General features: G+C 40.5%; 1 protein-coding gene across 3 annotated transcripts in view; it reads left to right on the plus strand.

The window, feature by feature from the left end:
• The first annotated feature begins 2827 nt into the window (after positions 1–2827).
• The window catches only part of syt9b (synaptotagmin IXb), a 55562-nt gene continuing 31492 nt past the window's right edge, over positions 2828–26897 (plus strand). Inside the window, exons 1-3 of one of the 3 annotated variants that reach the window (XM_027136022.2) lie at positions 2828–3287; positions 20726–21092; positions 22598–23144. In XM_027136022.2, coding sequence (XP_026991823.1) covers positions 3140–3287; positions 20726–21092; positions 22598–23144 — 1062 coding nt within the window. In that variant the 5' untranslated portion in view covers positions 2828–3139. The remainder of the gene's footprint in view (positions 3288–20725; positions 21093–22597; positions 23145–26897) is intronic. The other 2 variants (XM_027136024.2, XM_027136023.2) reach the window with 2 other exon arrangements.

Raw genomic sequence — 26897 nt, forward strand, 5'->3', positions numbered from 1 at the left:
TTGCATTTTCCATGTAATATAAAAAAAAGCTTAAAAATACAAAGGAAAATCTATTGTTAATGCGAATGGCTTTTAACGGCAAAACAGGTTTGTGAATATAGCAAATGATGACCTGATAATTACTCCTATTTTGTATGGTGTTTTTAAATGACCATGTGAAATGTAGTATAGACATTTATACAGAAAGGGGAAGAGGATGTGCATTTGCACAAAGAGTAACGGAGAGACAGTCAAGTTTCTCTCTCTCTCCCTCTGTGTGTGTGTGTGTGTGTGTGTGTGTGTGTGTGTGTGTGTGTGTGTGTGTGTGTGTGTGTGTGTGTGTGTGTGTGTGTGTGTGCACTGAAAACATACTGAGAAGTCTATGGCACAGGGGATGGTGTGTGTCTAAGCATTGGCTACAGCCTTTGGAGAGCCATGAATAGTTTATATAGTAGATCAGGGAATCTGTATGTGTGGAAGTTCACTCGTTGCCATAGACAACAAAAAATGAATGAGAGGCAAATAGAAAATAAAAAGTAAACTGTGTGTATTAAAGCTAATACAGTGTGATACTGTACCTGGCTGGTGTGCATGTGTACAATGATGGCTTCAAGTCAGTCAGAGCCCCTAACAGCATCTTTATGGAATTGCTGTTTGGACCTGATATAGCGGGAACCATTTATTGAAATGGATATGAATCAATTTATTTCTAAATCATTTATAGGAACATTTGTACAAGATGCAATTGTATTCAATGACAATGCAGCTTGTTTGGAAAAAAACATCCGCAAATCTGATCACGAAGGAGACCCACTAATGTGATTTTATGAGTAACTTATCTGTCAAGTTTAAATCCCTTATTTATTTTAATTACACACCGATTTAGTAATTTAGTAATTTAATTACACACCGATGAGAAAGACAGTGCATGTCTTTGGTAGCTGAAGAGCTACAGGGGCTGAGCTGCCTTTTGTAGAAGATTTAACACACTCCATTCATTCATTTATTCATTTATTCATTCTCTACCGCTTATCTGAACTACTCGGGTCACGGGGAGCCTGTGCCTATCTCAGGCGTCATCGGGCATCGAGCAGGATACACCCTGAACGGAGTGCCAACCAATCGCAGGGCACACACACACTCTCATTCACTCACACACTCACACACTACGGACAATTTTCCAGAGATGCCAATCAACCTACCATGCATGTCTTTGGACCGGGGGAGGAAACCGGAGTACCCGGAGGAAACCCCCGAGGCACGGGGAGAACATGCAAACTCCACACACACAAGGCGGAGACGGGAATCGAACCCCAACCCTGGAGGTGTGAGGCAAACGTGCTAACCACTAAGCCACCGTGCACTGTAAGGTTTTATACTGTAGGGTAAATGAGCTGTTCTGGGATTACACTTCTTAAATGTTAATGAGCGTTTCCTAACCTTTTAAATCCGTTGGAAATATTTTTCTGTTTTGTCCTATGAAAATTTTTACACACAAATTCATTAAAAGATTAAAAATGGAAATTGAAAAAAATACTGTTTGTTTGGACACTGTTTGTTTATATCATGCATGATCTATTCATCTGCCTTTCTAATAGCAAAAATGTCTTGTTATTTGATTATCTCTTTTGATTCACCCACAATAATATTATCCTTATTACATTATTCAAAATCATGGTAATTAGAATCTCCTAATCTTCTTTGTGATTTGATTTTGGGCCTGTTTTGGCTTACCGGACATTCCCAGTGGTTAAATCAATAGGAAATAAAACACAGAGAAGCTCATCTGATCTGCTTAAAGTCAGCCAAAGTTTATTTTGAAGGCCATTCATTTTTTTCCGATGTTGAATTGAATTGCTTAAAGACGCAAGAAAAACCTCCTACACTTTTATCATCATCCATAAATCCTGATTCTATGAAAGCAAATAGGAAACTCTACTACAACTGTTTCTTTGCTTGTAAAGATCCAATAAAGCATGTGAGTTGATAGAAGAAATAAGGCTTAGGTTTTATCTAACATCACCCTGAGCTAGCAAGCAACACCCTGACTAACAAGCTGTGACATGCACCATTGCACTGTTCCATCTGACAAAAAGACGCTCATCAAACTTGTGTGCAAGCAACTGCAGAGAAAAAAATAATGTCTCTGTCTTTGTAATAAAAATAAAGACAGGTCAAAGGAGGAAAGGACAAATCCAGAGTAAAAATCTACTGGGAATGCAAATGGTTTATTCTGTTGTTATTGTTCTTCTTCTTCTTCCTATTATTATTATTATTATTATTATTATTATTATTATTATTATTATTATTATTATTATTATTATTATTATTATTATTATTATTACCTGAGCTTGATCCCTGGATCCCCTTTGGGTTAATGTCTGTGTGGAGGTTCACATAATCTTTTGGTTACTTTTTGTAACAAATGTTGTACATTACCAACAAATATTCTATTTCTTACTATTTCTTATTCATTCTATATTTTGAACCTGCAATTTGTGTAACGTATATAACTTTGTAGGTGACAAAATAAAATGTGAAATAAAAACATGCAAATAAAAACAAAACCTGCAACATGCAAGAAGTTGAACTGGCAACCCTGAGCAGGATGAAGCAGTTAATAAAGAGCTATAATTATCATCATCATCATCATCATCATCATCATCATCATTATTATTATTGTTGTTGTTGTTGTTGTTGTTGTCGTCGTCGTCATGTACAGTAGCTTAACTGAATGTCTATCATGTTTTCCTGACTTTATTCTCCAATACATCATATAAAACAATGACGAGAGGCTCTGAGGAGGAGGAGGAGAAGGAGGAGGAGAAAGAGGAGGAGGAGCCTTGGCGTTTGGGTGTACAAATCAGGGACACCAACAAGACCGATGCAATATTTGGAAATAACTCTCACGCGCTCTCAAGCTGCTTCATTCATCGTGCGCTCGCCACTTTTTAGGCTTAAACCACACTTTTAAAGCAAACAGAACGAAATAGTCGTCCTTTTTGTGTTTATGTGAGCTATGCGGTTTAGATGGACCGAGTTGTTTAGCGCGTGCTTGCCGTAGGTGTGCGGACGGGGCCGCGTGCGACTCCGGGTTGCGCTTTTGGATGAGCGCGGCCGAGCCGGAGCGGCGCGCGCTTCACGAGGATGCTGCGGGGAAATGCCTGCGGGACGGGAGGATGAGATGTGCGGGAAGGCGCTGGAGTTGCTCTCTGAGCTGTGCGCACGCGGAGAGGTGCACAGCGACAAGTGCGCAGACTTTATCTACTCTTTCCGCGACCTGGGCAGACCAGACTACTCTGACTCGGGTATGTTCCGACTCTGGAAGCTTCACTTTTGCGCGTGCTTTAAAGCTGGTTTACTCAGTATTAACACTGCTGCATGAACATTCCCAAGTAGTGCATAGATACTTTTCCTAAAGATCCATGTTAAACATAATGAAACGTATTGAAACTAATTTTTATCTCTTTATCTACTGCTCACAATGTCCTGACAAATAAAGAAAAAGAAGAGAGACTATTAAAGTCTGAGACTGAGGGTGGACTTTGTTGAGTGATCTGAAAGCCGCACCCTTTTACTGACCATAATGTGCTTTCAAACGTCACATCATGGCTGAAACGATTTCACCAGCTTTATGGGTACTTTTCTGTTCAACAACCTTTCTTCCTAAAGCTGATACACAATGAAAGTAGTTGTTTTATTCATTAGAAGTGGCATTAGGGGCACTGAGAGGTATTGGTGGCACTGAGAGGTATCGGGGGCACAAAAGGCACTGAATAGACTATTTCGAGGTATTGGGGGCACTGAGAGGTATTAGGGGCACTGAGAGGTATTGGGGCACTGAGAGGTATTAGGGACACTGAGAGGTAGTAGGGACACTGAGAGGTAGTAGGGACACTGAGAGGTATTAGGGGCACTGAGAGGTATTAGGGGCACTGAGAGGTATTGGTGTCTCCAAGGTTCTGAGGGGTTCACTTCTTAGTACTGCCCTGAAACAGACCTTCCAGGATAAAGGTAAGTATAAAAGTGCAACATGTTGTATAATAAGTGAACAATCAGTATTGTTGGATCTCACAATACATCTGCCCTGTCTATGTGGATTTTTCATGTTTACCTTATGCTTCAGGGGTTTCCTCTGGGATCTCTGGTTTCTTTCCATACCAAAGTCATGCATTAAAACTTATCTCCTCATGCTTGGAGAGGTTTACTCCAGTTACTCTGGTTCCTGTACTGTCCCTGTCCTGGCTGTTCTTCCCACCCTGTCTAGTGCCCTGACTCCCCTGCTATAAGCTCCATGCCCACTGAGACCCTGTGTATGGACAGATTTCTGGCATGATATTGACATTTAACTGCATTTACTGTAGAAGCTCTCATTCAGGATGCATTATGTGATGTGCAAACAGATTAAAGCACAGCAAAAGAATAATAACGATCACGTGAAGATAAACTTGTGTCATTAGGCAATGAGTTCTCCTCCAAGAAACCATATTTAATCAATTACCAAACTGAAAAAAAGTTTTATCTTCCTTTCCTTTCTGGTCTCCCTATACAGAGACTCACAAAGGTTCATTCATAAATCTTCAGTATGCGTTTTATCTGGGTCAGAGTCTTGGCAGATCTGGAGCCTATGTCTGGAACACTGGGCATGAAGCAAAGGGTAGGGACACACCCTGGGACACCAGTCTAATATAAAAGGGCATCATGAGGCAGAGCCCGGAGGAAACCTAGAGAAAACCTCAGCAGATACAGTATATGGATGGAAAGAACATACTGTACAAACCAGAGATACACAGAGACCTAAATTTAAGACTGAAGCTGTGATGCTACGAACTATGTAGAGATATACTGTACTAAAACTCAGCGGATTTGCAACAGTCTTTATCTTTATCTCTGGCAATCTTTGACAATTGTTACTTGAGCTTTAGCAGAATATATTTAGCGGTTCAATCTCTTAATACTTAGTTGGAAAAGATCATGGATCATTGGATTACTTATTATGATTAGATTCTTATTTGCATATTTTCCACATCAACAACTACGATTGGATAAATACAAAATAAAGGGAAGTTGGCTGAGTAGTGGTTTAGTGATTAAGAAGAAGTCTGGACTGTATTGAAATGTTATGAGTTTAAATCGCAGCATCACCAAGCTGCCACCACTGGGCCCCTGAGCAAGGCCCCTAACTAATTTCTCAGCTGTATTAATAAGATATATGTAAGTCGCTCGGGGTAAAGGTGTCTACCAAATGCTGTAAATGTAAATACAGCATGCAGGCACTTTAAAAAATGTCTTAAAGTGTATGACGTGCATTTCTGAGATGTTGAGTGTTTTTAAATATGATGCTACCGAGCAATACCGAGACGCCGGCCAGTTTTGATTGGGTGTCTGTTGCTAAGCTACAAGCCATAACATTCTAACACCGCTAACATCATTTCACACTGTACACGTTTAGTACCGCAATGTGGAGTTAACACCGCAATAGCCGAGCCGATCCTGCTTTAGGGAAGAGTTTCAAAACCCCAGGGAAAAAGCCGTCGTAACAAAAAATGCTGGGGTTTTCCAGGGTTAAAAGCAGGGGTTTAGAACGACATTAACGCGGGGGTAAGAACAGTGTGAAAAGCCCTTCTGTCCTAGTATGCATTTAAACTAGACAAATCAGATGAAAACTCATTCAAAATTCATTTTATTTTTAGTGACTTGAAAGCAAGCAGTCCACAACAAATCCATTAATAATGACAATAAAGACTCGACCATTCAAGTAGAAGGACAACAAAAAAAAAACATGTACATGATGCGCTTGTACAGGAAGTGCTCTTTCACAGCTTTTCATCATTTTGTCATTTTCAGCTCTCTTTGAGCTTGTGTAGGTGTCACCAAAGATATAAATCACCTATGCTCCGAACTCGTTGCACTTTACATCCGTCGGCGTTTAGCAGAATGCTTTCAGATACTTTAGCAGATGTTTTTTTTTCAATCTCTAAAACATTTACCCATGAAAGATTTTAAAAATTAGGCACATTTATGAGGTATGATTTATGAGGTATCTTTTCATGCTTGCCATTGTTTGTATAGTACTATTAGAATAGCCACTATAACCATTTCTCCATGAGGTCCTTTGGATCCCAAATCCCGGCTCTTTTAGCCGTTTCGACCATTTTTTCTTAACGTAATGTATCGCATCTCTGTGTTGTCACTAGAGAGACCACTGCATGTGCCACATATGTGACCGCAGCTGCTAGTGAACCTCATTCGTCATTCATTTCCCTTAAGAAGGGTTACGCTTTAATTAAAGCAAGCAGCTGAGGCTGACCTGACATGGGATTAACTAATCCCAGGAATGATTTAATGATTTAAAGCAGAAATTGCATGTCGAAACAAAAAACTAGTGTGACTGGGACATAACGTTATTGCAAAGCAAGGGATAATAAAATATAGGATAATAGAATATAAGGTGGTGGCTGATATAAAAAAATATACATACTGTATGTTACTCTGCCAAAAAGTCTGCTTTGTAGCAGGCTGAGACCTAATCTCATAATGTCCGTGGATGAAACTCCATGACGTTTATCATAGTCCACATTACGATACAGAACACGTGTCTTACGTTTCGTGTCACACGTTCAAATTTAGATCAGCGCTTGACAGAGGTGGGAGAATTCTCAGCCGCTGGAGGTGTGGGACTGATCTCTGTTAACTGTCTTTTACTGTATGTAACGACGTATGTACGTACGTCCGTATGTTGGCGCAGGTCTGTGAGTGAGCATCATCTGCATAAAGCTTATAAAACATAAAAAATATACAGAACAGCTCAGGCTGATGTATTTTGTAATGGCAGTCAAGATTGGAAAACTACTGTAACTAAACGAGAAGAAAATCGTTCGTCTTTCTGCTCTCGTTCTTGTCTGTTAAAGAGTTGAAAGGTTTCGATTGGTCAGAAAAAATTAACGTGAGCCTGTTTATAACTGCTTCAGATGCTAGTAGTACAGTTAACAAAAATGATGTATACTTTAAGTGGGTAAAAAAAATTAAGTTTCTGTTATTGCTTACCTTTATCGCTCCATCCCGTCACGTTTCAGAGGAATAAATGTTGTAATAGGAAAAGCAATAGGTTAGTTCAGAGCTCGCTCCACTTCATCCGGACGCATCGCTGCACACATTTACATAGTGCTTTATTCTTTATTTATTAAACTGCATCAAAAACAGAGCTGTAGATTCATGTTCAATGAGTAATTTAAAAATAAATAAATAAAATTCTGACTTTTGACTTATTGATCATATTTCAGCTCTCCTGTTTGTTTGTTTTTTTTGTTTTTTTTGCTTTTGGCAGCAAAACTCACTCACTCACTCATTTTCTACCGCTTATCCGAACTTCTCGGGTCACGGGGAGCCTGTGCCTACAGTATCTCAGGCGGCATCGGGCATCGAGGCAGGATACACCCTGGACAGAGTGCCAACCCATCGCAGGGCACACACACACACTCACACTCACACAATCACACACTACAGACAATTTTCCAGAGATGCCAATCAACCTACCATGCATGTCTTTGGACCGGGGGAGGAAACCGGAGTACCCCAGGAAACCCCCGAGGCACGGGGAGAACATGTAAACTCCACACACACAAGGCGGAGGCGGGAATCGAACCCCCAACCCTGGAGGTGTGAGGCCAACGTGCTAACCACTAAGCCACCGTGCCCCCCGGTAGCAAAACTATTTGTACTAATGTCTTTGAAGGAAATACAATCCACATCTATAAACTCAATAAACAGCCAAATTACTGAATCATTTATGATTTATTTAATAATTTACTCTTTTAAGTCCTTCACCCTGCAAGGTCCGATCCCATTTATACAGCAAAACCTTGCAGTCTGATTGGTTCTTCACACTCTAGACGTATTCACACTTCTTCTCGGCGCTGGCTCACAGAATATCGTCTTCCAGCGTTATTTTAAATATTTCGTGTGAAACATTTAACGGTGAGTAAAGAAGAGTTTAATTTTTGTTGACAGGCTACGGGAAAAATATACTTTTATGTGCCTTACATCATTTTTTAAAGTAAAGGTGTAGAAGACGGTAGTGAGAGCAGATCTGCTGTATGGGTTAGAGACTGTAGTAGTGAGGAAAAGACATGAGGCAGAGATGGAGGTAGCGGAGATGAGGATGTTGAGGTTATCTTTAGGAGTGACGAGGATGGACAGGATTAGGGACGAGGACATCAGAGGGACAGCTCAGGTTGGCTGTTTTGTGGACAAGATCAGAGAGACTAGATTGAGATGGTTTGGACATGTACAGAAGAGAGAGATGGTTATATTGGTAGAAGGATGTTGGAGATGGAGCTGCAGATAAGAGGTCAAGAGGAAGGACAAAGAGGAGATATACAGTATGGATGTGTTAAATGAGGACATGAAGGTAATTGGTGCGAGAGTAGAGGATAATAATGATGAGGATAGAGTTAGGTTTATTCTGATGATTCGCTGTGGTGACCCCTAACAGGAAAAGACGAAAGAAAAAGAAGAACTTTTGTCACTATGAAAAAAAAAAGGGATTCTTTTAAAAACCATTTAGTGAAAAGTTCCTCGGGCGACCATAAATGGTCCTTTCAACGGCATCACTGTAAATTGTTTTTGTTGTTGTTTGTTTGTTTGTTTGTTTTTTTTTCTTAATCTTAAAGCGTGTAAAGAACCTTTTTAATAGTTTAAAGAACTTTTTTTTCCACTACAACTTTCCAGCGATGGGAAAGGTTCGCCATAAAACCACACTCGGACGAAATAGAACTTAAGAACCGTTATTGCTTAAGAGTATATTCACTATAAAAGTCCCTCACATATATATTTGGTAAATACACACTGACATTTTTAGCACATTTCTTTGAGCTAAGAGAAGCATAAAAATCCCATTTAGCACAGATTCACTTCTAATGTAAGTCTAAATATTTAGACAGTCATTCATTTTTTAAAAGCTGTAATTACATTTATGCAACAAACCCGAAGCGCTTACAAAGATTTAGATTTTTAATTTATAAAAACGCAGCATTGTTAAAAACTTTATAACGGGGTTGTGCAAGATTACAATTTGCATAAACAGATTTTTTTTTTTTATGGATTTAGGATTAAAAAGCAATGGGGCGTGTCGTTATAAGCAAATAATCGACAGCAGGGTGGTGGGTGGGATTACTACAGCGATCGGCCACCGATTACAGTCTCTCGTTTGTGACATTAACATCGCGCACCGTCTGTAAAACTAATGAGTTTCTGTTATTGCTTGCATTTATCGCTCCCTCTCTTCACTCCTGTCTTCATTGGAAGTTTGCACTGGAGGCTCCTTAGGAACATGTTAAAGAAACATCTCCCCACTGAAACTTCACCGAATCACTGATTCTATGTTATTCTTCGATAATTAATATGATTTTTCATTGTTGTTGTTTATCAGTAGTCACGTGTACTGTTCAGGTTCCTGTAAAAGAGTTGTTACCATAGAAACAGTTTGATACGGTAGAATGAACGCGTTAATGTGAACCCGAGAGTTCACGTCTGACCAATCGCCGTTCAAAGCACTCTGGAATAAGGAGGTGTAAAAAACTTTTAATATAAGTGAGTAAGAAGTAAAAAAAAACACACACACACACAGTAATAATCACAAATTAGATTGTAGCCTGACACTCAATACTGTATATTTTTTCTTGTTGTTTATCACATAATTTGTTCTGCAATTAAAACAGATATTTAGTTAAGAGTTTTTTCCAGCACATACTTAAATGTGCACAAGTTTTGGCACTGATATTGTCTGACATTTGTGTATATCATAATAACTGTTCACACGACTCAGTGTACATAGGGACGAGGTTCACTCTCACATACTTCACTCTCACATACTTTCAGCTACACTAAACAAATTGCACATTTTTAAATTGGGGTAATAATGTAAACAGCATCATCTAGTTTTGCAATAATACAAAACATGGGACATTTAAAGGGGGCGAATACTTATGCTCGGTTAACACTAGCAAGTGGCAAAGCGATAAGGTTTTAATTTATTGCCTATGTACAGTACATGTGAGAAACCAGCACCTATTACAGCCATAGTCCATCAGTGTGATAAGTGACTTTAAATGTGACTTGCTTTCAGTTCTCTGCAATTGAGCTACGACACGACACGACACGACACACGTACAGCGACAAATCAAAAACTTGCTTGATGATTTCTCCGAGTAATCCTTACTAATCCCTTAACTAATCCTGTCGCTTGTGGTCCGAAGTTTCTTCGCTTAACCACTCGGTACTTAATTAATTGTAATTAATCCCTGTTTACTGTTTGATGTGCAGAAATGAAAAGGAACCGCGGTTTTATGGTTTCATGTCCAAGCTCTTTTTAAATGTCTATAGAGACATTATGAAGAACGAATAAAGCTCGGAACGAACGAACAGACATGGATTTTTGGTGCCTATGAAATACTTTTTTGCATATCCCAACTGGAGGTTGGGGTGAGAGCACAGGGTCAGCTATGATATAGCACCCTGGAACTGAGAGGGTTAAGGGCCTCACTCAAGGGCCAATCAGTGGCAGCTTGAAAGTGATGGGACTTGAACCCTGATTCTCCAACGAACAACCCAGAGACTTAACCGCTTGAGCCACCACTGCCCTTCAGTAAGCACTGGTGAGTACAGTTAGTACGGTTAGCTAGCTTTGCTAATCCGCTACCAAAGCTTGTATGATGCCTTGCATGTAAATCAAACTGAAATGCATTTTAAATAAAAGTGGTGTGTTTAAATTGTATAGAAGGCTGTAAACTATACAATTTGTGGCTATAATAACAGGAAAAGCAAGTGACATCAGTAGTGTCAGGACTTTGGCCACGTGCATCTGTTTACGTTCTTCGTCACGTGTCTTCGTCTGCTCCTCCCTGTCTACACACCTGTTTCCTATTGTCATTACCCTGTGTATTTAACTGTGAATCTACTGTTGTCTTGTCCTGTCTTTAGTCCGTGTCCTGTTTAGTGTTTCTTTTGTTATTAAACCCTGTTTGTTTTGCTATCCTGCATTTGGGTCCGTTTCTGTCCCGCGTTCATGACAAGTAGCAGTTGCTACATGCTGAAAAAAAGACAGAACTCAAGCAAATCGAGTGACTTTTCCGTGATTCTTTTCAGATTTGAGGCTAATTCCTGTCTCCTCATTTAATTTGCTGCCGTGGTTTATGTTTCCTTTTAGTTTTTTAGATTCTCTAGCATGTTTAAAGACGCTTTGTGGCTGTGAATATTTGCCTACGTCTTTTTTTGGATTATTCATTTGTTTTGCACTTCAGGTCCTCCGTAGGCAATAAATAAGGCAACGAGAGGCACTTGGGCGCATTTGAATTTAAATTGGTGTTTAGATTCGAAGCTTTAGGGAAATATAGCGGCTCTAGCGAGTCGTCGGTGTTCTGTTCACAGAGCACAGTGCGTGTCTGTGCTGGTTTTTTGGAGCAGTGTGGGTGAGAGGAAGATAAAGACGGAAACACAGAGACCTCTTTGAAGTACAACTCAAAAGCCATGTTAATCATGCTGAAACCTCGAACAAAGCTAGCTTTCATGGCGCTTAAGCGCTCTTTTACGCTTAACAGGGTTCCGAGGTGTTTATTTCAATGGTATCGGGAAAAGCAACAACTAATCTGATCTAGATTTTAAAAAGAAAATGTTTATTAAAAACATTTTTAAAAGTGGAATTATCACAGAGACATCAGTGAACGAAATATCGGTGAGTGTTAGTTTGGTCTAATTAAATGGGAATTCTTGTTGCCATGTCACATGATAATTGATCAGTTGGTGATTTAAGTCCATCATGTAGAAATAAAGCTCAACCATCTAGGATCTAAAAGAATTAGGCTCCACAATCAGTCAATTAACCACAACCTTTATGTACAAAATATATATATATATTGCCATCCTTTGCCCTTCCTACTTTTTTAACATATATTTATTTATTTGTTTGTTTGTTTGTTTCCATTTAAGGAGGCGTGGTCAGTGTGTATGTCAATTCAGTTGAAGGAGGTGGGTCAGTGTGTGTCAGTTCCATTGAAGAAGAGGTGTGGTCAGTGTGTATGTGAAGGAGGTGTGGTCAGTTCAGGTGAAGGAGGCATGGTCAGTGTGTATGACAGTACCAGTAAAGGCGTGGTCTGTGTCTCAGATTAAGTGATGGAGGTGTGTCCTCAGTGTCATTCTGTTTTTATGAAAGATAGAGGTGTGATTGTAAGAGGTCAAAGTAAAGGAGGCTTGGCCTCTGCATGACCAGGTAAAAAAAGATATGGTCTGAGTGCATGTCAGTCCTCGTACAGAAGGCATGGCTTCTGTGTATGTCACACGCAGTAAAGTAGGCGTGGCCTCTCAGGGAACAAGTTGTGGTCTGTGTATCAACCTCTAAGTCCTAGTGGATGAAGTGTGTTCAGTTTCAGGTAACTACTACTTCTTCTTCTTCTTCTTCTTCTTCTTCTTTTTAATAGAAATATTTATTTTTCATGCTCATTATGTATCAAAATGTGTATCATCTCAAAAGCAGAGATACTCCCACATGATGCGTCCCACATCATGATGCGTCCCACATCATGTTAAAATTTTTGCAGTCAGAAATGGCATGTCTTCAAACAGCGGCGTTCACACAGCACAAAGAGCTTTCAGGGGACGATTAACAACTTAAGTACTGTGCAACACCTCGCCTAATTCACTTGAGCTTATATACACACTGACCACACCTCATTCACCTGAACTGACCTACACACGGACCACACCTCATTCACCTAACTGACCTACACACTGACCACACCTCCTTCACCTGAACTGACCTACACACTGACCACGCCTCCTTCACTGGAACTGACATACACACTGACCATGCCTCCTTTACCTGAACTGACCTACACACTGACCACGCCTCCTTCACTGGAACTGACATACACACTGACCACACCTCCTTCACCTGAACTGACCTACACACTGACCACGCCTCCTTCACTGGAACTGACATACACACTGACCATGCCTCCTTTACCTGAACTGACCTACACACTGACCACGCCTCCTTCACTGGAACTGACATACACACTGACCATGCCTCCTTTACCTGAACTGACCTACACACTGACCACGCCTCCTTCACTGGAACTGACATACACACTGACCATGCCTCCTTTACCTGAACTGACCTACACACTGACCACGCCTCCTTCACTGGAACTGTCATAAACACTGACCATGCCTGCTTCACTGTAACTGTCATACATACTAATCACGCCTCCTTCACTGGCACTCAAATACACACAGACCACGCCTCCTTCACTGGCGCTTATATACACAATGACCACGCCTTCTACACTGGAACTGACCACACCTCCTCACTGTAAATGCCAGTGACATTAGCCATGCCTTCTCAGCCACAGCTTGTCCACTGAGACTGACAGACAAGGCCACACCTCAACACACAAGTACTTTATACCCAAGGAGTAATATAAATGTATATGATTTAATGACTCATGAGTTAAAAAGATCTTTGAAGAATTTAATCGATGCAACTTTTACTTTTCAGACACTTCATTCAGATCACGCTCCCTGTCTGTGCTGTGCTTCATCGTTGCTTTTCCTCTTTGATAAATATCCATTCATTAGAAACAATGCATTTTCTATGCAAATTAAGTTAAGGCAATTAAACTTGTCATTGCTTTTCTCCAGACGTAGCCTGCAATTAGCAAAGCTCACTGAATTCCCAGGTCCTTTTTTTCCGTCAGAGACAGATATTGTGTTTAATTAAGTCAATTACAACTTGTCAAGCATTACCAAACGAAGCTCATGGGTCGGATGGTTTAAACCGTTGAAAGGTCCTCAGCCCATCCTTCAGCCTCACTTCCTAATAAAGATGACGTAAAGCACAAACTCAGATGAGCTCTTCCTCGTTGTACTGACTTCAGAACAGCAGCAGGGATGAAATTTGCTTCAAATGTCACACCGTCTCAGTGTCTCAGTTAAAAGCCCTAGTGACACATTTTTATGGTTTACGGACTACTGAGTGGTGCTCCGCCAACATTAAAAAGACTTTTATATGAAACCACAGTACAACATCGCTGGCAATAAAACCCATTACATTGAATTGCTGCTTTTTACACGCTGTCTACTCCAGCCTGGACTGCTCAATATATCATACATTAATTTTTACCACAGTCGGCGGATGCAATATGCTAATAAGTGTGTTAAAACGAACCTAATCATGAGTCAGCCATCTCAACCATGTTCCAGTATTTATGTGTATTTGCCTTATTTTACACAAACCTTTTTAATGTTAGTCCAAATAATGTTTATAGTAACACATGGAAAACTTCACCAAAGTTTTAAAACACGGCAATATAGTAACTGTATAATATAATAGATTGGTATGAAACCAATTGAATCCTGACCAGTCTGTGTGTTTAGATCAATCCTGACATTCACATGGTCCAATAAATGCAAATCACTTTGGTCCAATAAATAATTTTAAACTCCCTTTTTTCTGTTGGTGTGCTACATCCTGACTTTTACATCAACACACATTTCCTAGAATAAAAGTCTCTTGAATTATCCTTGTCATGTTACACTGGAAACCATCCAATCAAATGCAAAGTCCTTTATCCTGAAATTTTGTTTTAGCTTTACCTTTTTTCTACAAAGCACTGACACTCGAATGCTACTGAAACATATTAAATAACGACTATATTTCCTTTAATTTGGGGTTTTCACACTGAAAATGCTTCCCCTGGGTCCTAGTAAACTCCGTTTAAGCTGGATCCTGGGTTATTTTGTTTAAAGTTTCACACTGCTCATACTTTACCCAGGTCAACTGTGTAATTCTGCTTAATTCTACATTCTTATTTGCACATATGCCATGTCAACAACTGCGATTGGATAAAAACAGCATACAACCTTTTTAAATAACGGCTTGTCTCACGCTTTAACATAAGAGTGAGAATAAAAGGCACCGTTATATTTTACAGCTTTCTAATGTTTTTTGTAAGAGTTTTGCATTAATATCCAACTTTTTTAATTTATCAGTGTGACGTATTTCCTCCTACCTGATGCTATCTACTTAGCCGTTTTTGTAAAGTGTTGCTATGTCCTGGTTTTCTTGGGATACGAAGAAGAATCCTTTTGTCAGATTTATATTAAAGCACAGTGAATTACTTTCGTCACATAACCCAACGTCGGGATTCAGACAGCATCCCTGGAGCAGTGAGGGGTTAGGGCCATACTCAAGGGCCCAACAGTGGTAGCTTGGCAGTGCTGTGGCTTTAACCCTGATCTGCCATTCAGTAACCCAGCGCCTTAACTGCTTGAGCCATCACTGCACAGAGTTATCATAAAGTTTCTGATTGGGTGTCTGTTGCTAAGCAACTAGCCGTGATATTCTAACACCGCTAACATTGTTTCGCGGGGTTCAGAATGAAAATAATCCGGGACTAAAATCAGTGTGAAAAGCTTTTTACCTTTTTAGAGCATCTGGCATACAAGTGAATGTATGTTAAGAGTTAACAGTCACTATAGAAACAATTCCATATTAGATTGAATGCGTTATTATTAAAGCCGCGTAGGCAGAAGGACCATCAGATCTGCTGTCGTAGAGAATGAAGCAACAGCTTGTATAGAGTGTATAATGAAATATAATGACTATCAGCATGGACAATGCCTGTAAATAAACGGTTATTTTTGTGTGATAAGACATGGTGTGTATTTGGGTGTAATAAAGACAAAATTCGAATGGGGGAAAATTCGTCATCGCCTGACAAATTTCATCGTGCTTTAGATGAAAGCTGAGAAGGAAAGTTTCACAACCTTGTACAGTACACTTCATTCTCTCTTGAGAATCTTGAGAAAGTTTCTTTTTTTTCCCTCATAAATGTTTAAGGGCACATTTCAAAATCTTATGGAACATCGGCTAGAACCTTGTAGCTACTGTACCCTACTCTACGATCTCCAGACCTGGAGGAACAGAAACTTGGCTTTCAGCCTGCTTTAGTCAGTTAATCCTACCGAACCAGTTCTGACCACATGTCCTGATCTCATGATGTGGTAAAACCTGACAGTGCTTTAGAACCTCGGTGCTACCTTCTCGTTAGTTCACTCACTGGTGCACTAATCCTCACCTACTGTACTGTAGCTACAGTGTTGGGTTTGTAAGGCTGATTCCACACTTTTTTTTTTTTTGGATAAACTTTCAGCAAAGTGCTGAGTCACATCTAGTTGGAAATCAAATAAGGAAAACAACCCTGGAAGACAAAGCTGAGGTATAGAGATACAGTAGTCTTGATAGCATTTTGATATGATGCGGTTTATATAAAACAATGTAATTACCAAAACAGTGGTGTAGAAGGTAGCATTTTTCAGCTCTACAGTTTCCCCAGGGTTTCCTCTGAGTTCTCTGGTTTCATTCCACCTCCATAACCGTGCGGTTGACTGTTGATGCTAAATCACCCCTAAATGTGTATATTGCCACTGTACTGTACTGTATGTGTATGTAAATTTACAGTGATTGACTGTGGCTCCACCTCAAGAGCGACAAGGATAAAGCTACTGACATTTTAGCCAATCCACATACTAGCATGCTATTTTGAATTGAGAGGAAACTGGAGAACATGGACGAAATCCAATTGGACACTGTCATAGCACGAGGAAGACAAGCTTAGGATCGAACCCTGGGACACCGAAGCTATGAATATTATTTGTATGTTAAACAGGTTCTGAGAAAATCTGAGATAAAAGCACAGTCTGATTAAGATGCACAGGACAGTAACGTTGTTCATGTTCATTTTTTTCCAAGCTTTGATGGCCTGAGTTGTGATTTATGGGCTATGAAATTCATGTTGAGTCTTTTACATGATTCGGCAAGGCGTGCTTTGAAACACAGTGTAATTATCTCTCTCTCTCTCTCTCTCTCTCTCTCTCTCTCTCTCTCTCTCTCTCTCTCTCTCCTTCTCTTTGATGCTTATTAGAAGGACTTTATTGATATTGAGATAATTCACTGTGGATGTGCTGTTTCCTTTCTTTTGGACTCATAGCTAACCACACAGTTTGGTCTCTTCCTCTGGTGTATAAGAAAGAGAGAGAGAGAGAGAGAGAGAGAGAGAGAGAGAGAGAGAGAGAGAGAGAGAGAGAGAGAGAGATAAAAGCATGGGAGAGACTGTGGCTCATTCACTCCCCACTATAAGCTCGTTCTCTGTCTCTGTGCCCTAATTCAGAGAGCAAACATCCCTCGAGAATGGCCAAATGGCATGGATGGTGGGGAGAGAGAAAAAAGAGAGGCAGATCATGAAAGAGGAACGTAGACAAGATGCATGGGAGTAGACGATGGTGGCGGGGACAGATAGTGCACTGAGGAAGAAGAGGAGTGTGAACGAGCTCAAGGGATGAATGAATGCACACAGGAGAACATGAGAAGAAAGATGATGAGAGACACATTGAAGAATGGAGGAGGGTTACTGAGAAGTACGGAGAGATAGAAGTAAGAAACGGAAAGACGAGAAAGTAAGTTGAGACCAGAAGGAAGGACAGAGGGAAGGAAAATAAAGAGAGTGAAATAGAGACAGGGCGTTCAAGAGGACGATGGACGAACAGATAATATTTCTTGCTGTTTGTTTAGTTAGATGCATTCATCTCCAACTTTCACATAGATTCGAACCAATATTTGGGAATAATCTCAAATCACATATTGAATGTAAGACTCACTCGTTTACAAGCACATTTAAAGTACGGTCCAGACAGTATACTAAACTGAGTACTTATTAGTACTATTAGTATTAGTAATAAGTCATTAGTATTAATACTAATGGGCAGTCGTGGCCTAATGGTCAGAGAGATTGACTACTAACCCTAAGGTTCGAGTCTCGGGCCGGCAATACCACGACTGAGGTACCACGATCGAGGTGCCCTTGAGCAAGGCACCGAACCCCGCAACTGCTCCCGTGCCGCGGCATAAATGGCTGTCCACTGCTCCGGGTGTGTGTTCACTGTGTGTGTGTTTTCACTGCTGTGTGTGTGTGCACTTTGGATGGGTCAAATGCAGAGAATGATTTCTGAGTATGGGTCACCGTACTTACTGTATGTCACTTTACTTCACTTCACTTCACTAATAGTAGAAGAGCTTTTTTAGGTCAGAGTAGCAAGGAAGGTAGAGCATGTGTTTATCTTGTATTGTACAAACAGACAGCAGTTCAAGCTCAGGATCGACAACACTGGACCATTACCATCATGCCTTCCTTTATTTCATTTCATTTCATTTCATTCAAGCCTAATACAATTCTTCTCAAACATATAACCAGATACATTGTAATAATAAAAATTTCCGTGCAATGAAGATTTTGGACCTCCACTGAGATGAGGCTGACTCTATGAAAATCCGGAGACATCTACAGAGCTACCAGCTCCAGTTGGACTCTGATACCAAGAGGAGATCTGAACTCCATGTGATCTTTACACCAATTCAGCACTTGTTTGACTGTATATTTGTAATCTCATCCCCAGTTCCACCCATATGAGGATGAGGTTCACCTTTGAGTCCGGTTCTTCTCAAGGTTTCTTCCTTACCAATTTAAGGGAGTTTTTCCTTGCCACTGCTGCCTGAGTCACCTCAGACTTGCTCATTGGGGATAAATAAATACATACATACATACATACATACATACATACATACATACATACATACATACTGTGAACTATATATATATCTTAATTTTTTACTATATTAATTCTTTTTTCTCCTTATGTTCAACTTCTGTTCTATGTTTATGTTCTGTAAAGCTGCTTTGAGACGAAGCCCATTGTAAAAAGCGCTATACAAATAAACTTGAATTGAATTGAATTAATAGCTGATAACCCCATTCTGTTGTTTTGTACCACTTTATACAAACAATAACAATAAAGAAGTCATTCATTCCAGAAAATGCTGAACCGTGTGAGATTTCCACACAGAAGAGTTTAGAGTTTAGACAGAATGGTGCAGAAAAACTAAAAACATCCTGTGAGCAAGTGGAGGTTCTGAAGCATGAAATGTCTCAGGAAGGATATACTGTAGAAACTCATTTAACACAAGCACATACACAAGCACATGGATACTCATACACAGGCCCATGGACACTTTAGAGAACTTTTGACACCTGGAACAGTTTGTGGTTGATGTTTGTTGCCTCTGTTGTTTTTAAGTGTCTGCCTAATGAATAAATGCAAATACACGATGTAAATGGCTCTGTGCTGGATGAATAACTTCTACTCTTCTAGTCTCATTTCCTTTGGGATCAACCAAGTCATTAATATTTCAGCTCGGATGCATAAAACAACGCATTACGCATCGTGACACGTCTTCGGTGGTACGTTGTGTATAAAAGTACTGCAGCAAAAAAAAAAAACAAACAAAAAAAACACATAAAACATAAAAACATGATGTTTGTTATGATCATTTTTGAGCTGATATTCGAATACATAAAGAAATAAAAAAATAAATGACGCAATTTTTAGACCACAGAGCACATACATTTTTATGACAGCATCTCAGACAAATTTAAACCACAATTTAACAGACTAGTTTAAAATACATTAAATACTTTTTAATATGTTATCATTTCTATAGTAACAATTCATCCACACACCAATGTATACAATACACTGAGTGGGGCTTTTCTGAAGGATTCTGCAGTGTCAGCACATCGATACCTAGGATCTACTGTATGGCTTAACAGTAACAGTAAAAAAACAATAAAACATAAATAAATGAATAAAAGGGTCGGTATGTAGGTCTATATATTTTTTTTTCAAGTTTCAATGTAAAAAAAAAAAAAAGTAAAAATTTTTTGGTGAATTTTTTAGATGTATTATGGTGCCCTAACCCGTTAATATTATTTTATTGCTTTTGTATTAGTTATTTGAAGAGTAAAAAAAAAGGTCGGTCTTAACACAAATTTGCAACTGGCAGGTCGGTCGGACCTAAAGCAAAAAAAAAAATATGTAATCAGTCCTAAATTGACAGGGTCGGTCGGTTCACGGCAAACAGGAATATTTTTAAGGTTGGCCTAAGCTGCCATTTTTTTTGTTTGCTTTATCAACTTCTAGAAAGAGAGAGAGAGAGAGAGAGAGAGAGAGAGAGAGAGAGAGAGAGAGAGTGGTAAGAGAACAACATCAGGGACTTGAAGCTCATGTGAAATTAGACACTAAGGCCTTTAAGAATTTGTAGTGTTTCAGACGTATTTCATATTCATAAAAATGTTCCAAAAAAACAAAAATTATGATTTTTTCTTCAGGAAAATGTTTCTATCCTCAAAGTAAATGATGATTTCCAGCTCTTTCTGCTGTCTGAAATGCCCCAAGTGCTAAAATTTATCATTAATCACTATATTATTATTTGTGTAAGGTCTCTCACTGAAAGCCAACAGAGTCCTGACTCATTTGGTCCGACTTGCAGCTATAAAATTGTCCGTTTGTTTATACAGAGTCAGAACGTCCCATTTAACTTTTGTCGTTCTTTTACATGTTTTACAGCCAACACTAGAAGTTTCAGCCCTCTGCATCTACTGTATACTTCAGTTACGCCTTTCAGTATATAAGACGTTTAAAGATTCATAAGTTTAGGATGAAACATAGGTGTAGTTTCATAACCACTCATCTTGATTTGTGAAACATCTCACACACTGGATTCGGATTTAAATATGCGTGCACTCGTAGTGTTTAACCTCAAATATCAAGCTATTGTGATCCTTGTGTCTGTTGCCAGATGTATCGGTGAGCCTGCTGTCGTTGATGGTGACCTCGTGTGGCCTGGCTCTGTTTGGTGTCTCGCTCTTTGTGTCGTGGAAGTTGTTCTGGGTGCCATGGCGCGACCGCTTCTGGCCCTCCAGCCTAAAGGAGCCGCAAGGCGAGCAGCAGCCAGTTCTGACTGAAGAGGAGCTTCTGGAGCGTGAGTACAGTGGTGATTTCTTCAAACACACGTCGGTGCCTCCGTTGGTGCCCGAGTCAGCCATGAAGATCAGCCACACGTCACCGGACATCCAACTGGAAGCGCAGACAAAAGCCAAGGACCTCAACCACGTGCACATTGCACGCATGCAGAGGCAGATCACCGACCCCACCTCATCTGTCCGGTAAGCCCTGGTCTTGAAATGAACGTCAGTTAATCTATTAACGTCAGATTTAATCACGGCATTTTTACCGTCTAGTGTTCTAAAGCTTCTGTAATTTTGCATCATGAAGATCTAAACAAGAAATGTAAATCTTACACATCGTTGTTGTTGTTCTTTCGACTGCTTCCTGTTCCGAGTCGCCACAGTGGATCATCTGGTCTGCATACAGTATTTGATTTGCCACAGGTTTTTACATCGGATGCCCTTCCTGATGCAGCCCTCCCATTTGTATCTCTTCTAGGGACTGGCACTGAGTGTTAATCCCTCAGGATTAGGGTCAGTTCCCTGCCTGGGAATTAAACCCAGGCTACGGAAAAATGGAGTGCAGGATCCTGCTGCTGGACCACACGGAGACTGTCAAGATTACATGATAAATTTGATAAAGCCAAGCCTACATGTTTGTATACAGTACTGGCTTTAAGCCTTGTCATTAAGCTATGATATTTGATTAGGATTGAACTGGAAATACATGGTGCTGTAGTTACAGTCTTATATTAAACACAGGGTCTGAATAGAGCAGCTGGTAGATACCTTTGTGATCAGGTCAGGAACCAACCCTTCCACTGAGGGTTTAACAGACTCGAGGCTTGATGAAATGGGAGGGTTGTGTCAGGAAAGGCACCTGGTACCTGGTATCTTAAACCTGTACCGCAATCAAATATGTGAATCATATGATCCGTCCGTTTGGTGACCCCGAACACGGAGCAGCGGAAGGACAAAAACAACAGAGTTATAATACAGTTTGTATAATTTTCATTAGCCTGGCTTTGGTATATTTGCACAAAATTATAGCAAACCTTATTACAGAGAATGAGATCCAGATTATCTATAATGTTACAGTGTTAATGTAATGAGGCTGAGGATCCATTTGCAGTTTTTATTATACACTCTCGTAATCACAACAGGCAGTGTCAAAGAATGGCAGAGACAATAACGTAGGCAAAGCAAAGACAGGGTCGAGAATAACAGAAGGTCCAGAATACAGAAGGTCAGGGCGGGCGGCAAACAATCGGGAACAAAGATACAGAAACACAGGGAATCAAAACACAGGGAATCATAAACGGACAGAAAACGCTCAGAATGACAGGCCGGAGCAAGTCGAGACTTCGCACCGAGGTCAAGTTCAAGTTCCTTTCAAAAGGAAGTGAGTAATTGGAACCAGGTGGCGGCGTAATCAGTCCCGGGTGGTTATGGGTATAAGTGTAGTGCGGAAGTGGTTAGTATTCGGGCGAAAGTTCCCTCTGGTGGCGCTCGGGGAATGCGGCAGGTGCGTCATCCATGACAAGTTTTATTATACCCCCCTAGATTCGACAGAAGGAAGCAACTTACATTAAATAAAAGTATTTTTAAATAAAAGTGGTCATCACCAATCCAAAGAAATAATAAATCTTGGCTTAACAGGATTTCATGACATTAAGCACTGTAAACAACTAATACGAGCACACCTGCTGGTCTCTTTCCTGCAGACATAACTCCATCCGGAGGCAAATAAACCTCTCGAGCCCTGAGTTCAGCCCAGGTCAGTTCCAGAGACAGGAGTCTTTATCCGGGCCGGGTCTGGGCCGGATTAAACCGGAGCTGTACAAGCAGCGCTCGGTGGACACGGACGATGGCAGGAGAGCGGACAGCTGTGGCCGTCTCCACTTTGTCCTTAAGTATGACTGTGACCTGGAACAGCTGATCGTGAAGATCCACAAGGCTGAGAATCTGCCCGCCAAGGACTTTTCGGGAACGTCAGACCCGTACGTCAAGATCTATCTACTGCCTGAGCGCAAGACCAAGCATCAGACCAAAGTGCACCGTAAGACCCTCAACCCCGTGTTTGATGAGGTCTTCTTATTTCCTGTCACATACGGCGAGCTGCACGCACGCAAGCTGCACTTCAGTGTCTACGATTTTGACCGATTCTCACGCCACGATATCATCGGCCAAGTCGTGGTGGACAACTTCCTGGATTTGCCAGACTTCCCTGGGGAGACAAAGCTCTGCAGAGATATTCTCTATGTCACTGCGGTAAGTCAGTCCTTCAGTTGATGTTATGGATCTAGACCTGGTGCTGAGATCCAATAACTGTGGGTCAGATCCTCTGCTATGTAAGAATAGTAAAAACAGAATTTAAATAAAATATAAAATAAATTAACATGGAATTAGCTGTACAGAACTGAGAAATAGACAAAATATATTATATATATATATATATACTACTTTTAAATAAAATGCATGATGATATGAATATATGTTCCTCCCCCGGTCCAAAGACATGCATGGTAGGTTGATTGGCATCTCTGGAAAAATTGTCCGTAGTGTGTGAGTGAATGAGTGTGTGTGTGCCCTGCGATGGGTTGGCACTCCGTCCAGGGTGTATCCTGCCTCGATGCCCTATGACGCCTGAGATAGGCACAGGCTCCCCGTGACCCGAGAAGTTCGGATAAGCGGTAGAAAATGAATGAATGAATGAATGATAGGAATTTGATGATAGGAATATAAAAAGTCCAGTTGATGTAGTGGCTGTGTTTTTCCTGATCTTCTCCCTAATTTGCTCAGTCAGGTTTAACCTATCACACCAACCGGAGTGAGTGAAGGCTATAATGTGCTTCCTCTAAACCTCATGCAGTGTCAGGTGGAAAAGTAAGACACTCTGAGGGACGCTATCCAACCACTCCCACATGCTTACACACCCGTGATCGGCTTGCGTCGGAGTGATGGACAGGGGAGACAGAGTACTCCACCCTTTCCTCATGAGTGCTCTTCAGTTTTGCTCTCTTAGACTCCTGGCCTCAGATGAATCTATCAGCATCAGGATACAAACTCACTCTTTCCTGGTGATAGTTTTCTGTCTCAGCACTCGGTATAGTGCCTCAGGAACCCCAATCTTTTCTAATAAACAATTGCTGAATAGGTAGTTTATGTAGAGAGAGAGAGAGAGAGAGAGAGAGAGAGCTCTTCTTTGTTCCAGTCCTTTGACGTTTTTAATAATGCCGTTCAGCTTTGACGTACATCCTTTTTTTTGTAGAAAACCGCTCTGTTGTAACAGCTTCAAAGCATGTGCACGAAAGCGGGCCGAGTCTCGACATCGGCAATCGATAGGACGAATTTGCACGTCGATTGAAATGCCAGGTATAATTATACAAACAAAATCGCATACATTGACAGCAGCTACCAAAGCGATCGATGCGTAATCCGATCAAAGATAAGAAAGGATGCTTCAAATCCTCTCAATTTTATTGTCATCTGATTTTTTAAAATAACCTTTCAGAGAGAGTAGCAAAGCCAGCGGACGCCTGCACAGAGTTATTACACCCAGATCGATAACTCCCGAAGGGCTTTGCGTAGAAGGTTGGGCAGATCAGAGACGCGTCACTATGAGGGAATGGTCTCCGTGTGGCATCGTGTAGAGGTTAATTACAGGAGAGGAAGCGTATAATGTACAGCTAAAGAATATCTCATCTTCATCACATCATTGGTGGTCCTGGAAAAAGCTGTGAATGCTCTGTGTAACATTTGAATACTGTATATGTGTTAGGACAGGTCACTGATCTGCAGACAAACTGATGTTAAAAGGAAGAAAAGCTCTAAACGAATCCGAGATAAAGGGTTAAAACGAGCGCTGGGGGTTTACAGCACAGGAAATTAGAGTGTTTATATAGATATATCTTTTAATTTTCTCTTTTTTTTTCTCCTCACTGTTGCTTAAAGGGCAGCGTTTTTAAATGCATCATTTCTTTGGTATTTTTTCATTAGCATCAGCATGATGATGATTACGAGTCATGATTACGAGGCCAGATGCATTTCACTGTTGTGTCGTGAGCAGCTTTTAGCGTTATGTCACTGTGAACCGAGAGCGTCTAAAGGGTAACGGAGCCGTAATGAGACGCCGGGTGCTTAGAGGTGTCACGCTCTTCTTATTCTTTTTTTTTTTTTTTAAGGACGCATTCCAAAGCGAAACAATATAAACATTTAGGAGCGGTTTACCCACAAGTCTTATTTTAATGAGAGCTCAGTAGGTTCATCGAACTTGACAGCTCAGCCAATTAGCCTCACATGCTCCCGTTTTCAGCTTGTTAGACGTTTTAACCATTTGCACCACGGAGGATTGTGTGTAACTGCACATAATGGCTTCTGGTTTAAAACAGTACACTTCAGGTAGAAGTGTAGAAACACAGTTGGATGTCAAGCATCCCCCTGATTCCTCTCATGGTTTAGAAAGTAAAAGTATGTGGATGTTTATGGATGCTTGTTTACAGTCCCTATGGAGGTGGTATCTGCATAGGGTTTGGCTTACCACGTGTGAGTCTATGCTTGACGTCATATCTGGCCTTTGTGCAAACCTCAAAAATCAGCAAAACATATTTTTTATATGTTGAGGGGTTTTTTTTTTACATCTGGCTTGTTTGTAGTGTTTGTTTTGGATCTCGGTGTGTTTTCTTCCTTGGTTTGGTTTGTTCAAAACAATCGATCCGCTTGCAAATAAACTCTGGAGCTGTTCTGTTTTGGTGAGAAAGCAATCGACCCGAAGGTCCGACGATCCGATCTGTATAGCAGTGCATGAGGAGAACTGTATAAAATGGCGTGTTATACTGTACATAGCATCTTCGATTACATGAATCCAAGGATAATGTGGCTGGTAGTCTTTTGGTGAGCATCTTGCTTCTTCGTGTTAAAATGGCGTCTAACAGCGCTGATTCGAAATACCGTTGTCCCAGTGAAAAACCTCAATTCCCGCTCTGATAAATTATTACAACTGCAGTTAAAGAAAGCCACAGAAAGCTCACAGAGCTGCCGACTCTCCATCTTCTGACCAATGAGAGGACAGTTTACTCACAGTCGACTCACATACAGTAATCTCACCATATGAATGGAGTCAAGGACAAAATGCTACTGTACAGTCTCACATTTCAACAATTTCATACAATGCTTCTTTTTCTTAAATGTGATTGATTTGCATTCTTTCTAATGGGATGACTAATTAATAGATCAGGAAAAATATGGGAAATGGATTTAGAAATGGAACTGGAGTGTGAACTTATCATTTAACATGTGTGGGATGTTTGTAGCCTAGTGGTTAAGGTGTTGGACTACCAGTCTGAAGGTTTTGAGTTTGAGTTCCAGATTGACCAAACTGGCCCCTGAGCAAAGACCCTTAACCCTCACTTGCTCAGCTATGTGAAGTAAGAGAGAATGGAAGTCTCTTTGTATAAGGGTGTCTGCAAAATGGCATAAATGTGATGAAAAAAAATATCTTTAGGATATTTGGATGGCTTGTGAAATGTTCCAGATATTTTATCGGGTTGAGAATTCAAGTAGCAAGATTCATTCATTCATAATTTCATTTTCTACCGCTTATCCGAACTTCTCGGGTCACGGGGAGCCTGTGCCTATCTCAGGCGTCATCGGGCATTCACTCACACACAACAGACAATTTTCCGGAGATGCCAATCAACCTACCATGCATGTCTTTGGACCGGGGGAGGAAACCGGAGTACCCGGAGGAAACCCCCGAGGCACGGGGAGAACATGCAAACTCCACACACACAAGGCGGAGGCGGGAATCGAACCCCCAACCCTGGAGGTGTGAGGCAAACATGCTAACCACTAAGCCACCGTGTCTCCCTATAAAAAGTACTTAATAAAGACAAATTATGTGGGGGTTTAATTGTAATAAAAAGAATTTGAGGAAAAAATCCGATCCAAACATCCAAAACTTTGGAGTAAATAAAAGTTTCTTTTAACGTTTGACTTGCTTTCAACTTTGTGAAACCTTTAAAC

Source organism: Tachysurus fulvidraco, chromosome 17 (assembly GCF_022655615.1).
Source record: "Tachysurus fulvidraco isolate hzauxx_2018 chromosome 17, HZAU_PFXX_2.0, whole genome shotgun sequence".
Lineage (NCBI taxonomy): Eukaryota > Metazoa > Chordata > Actinopteri > Siluriformes > Bagridae > Tachysurus > Tachysurus fulvidraco.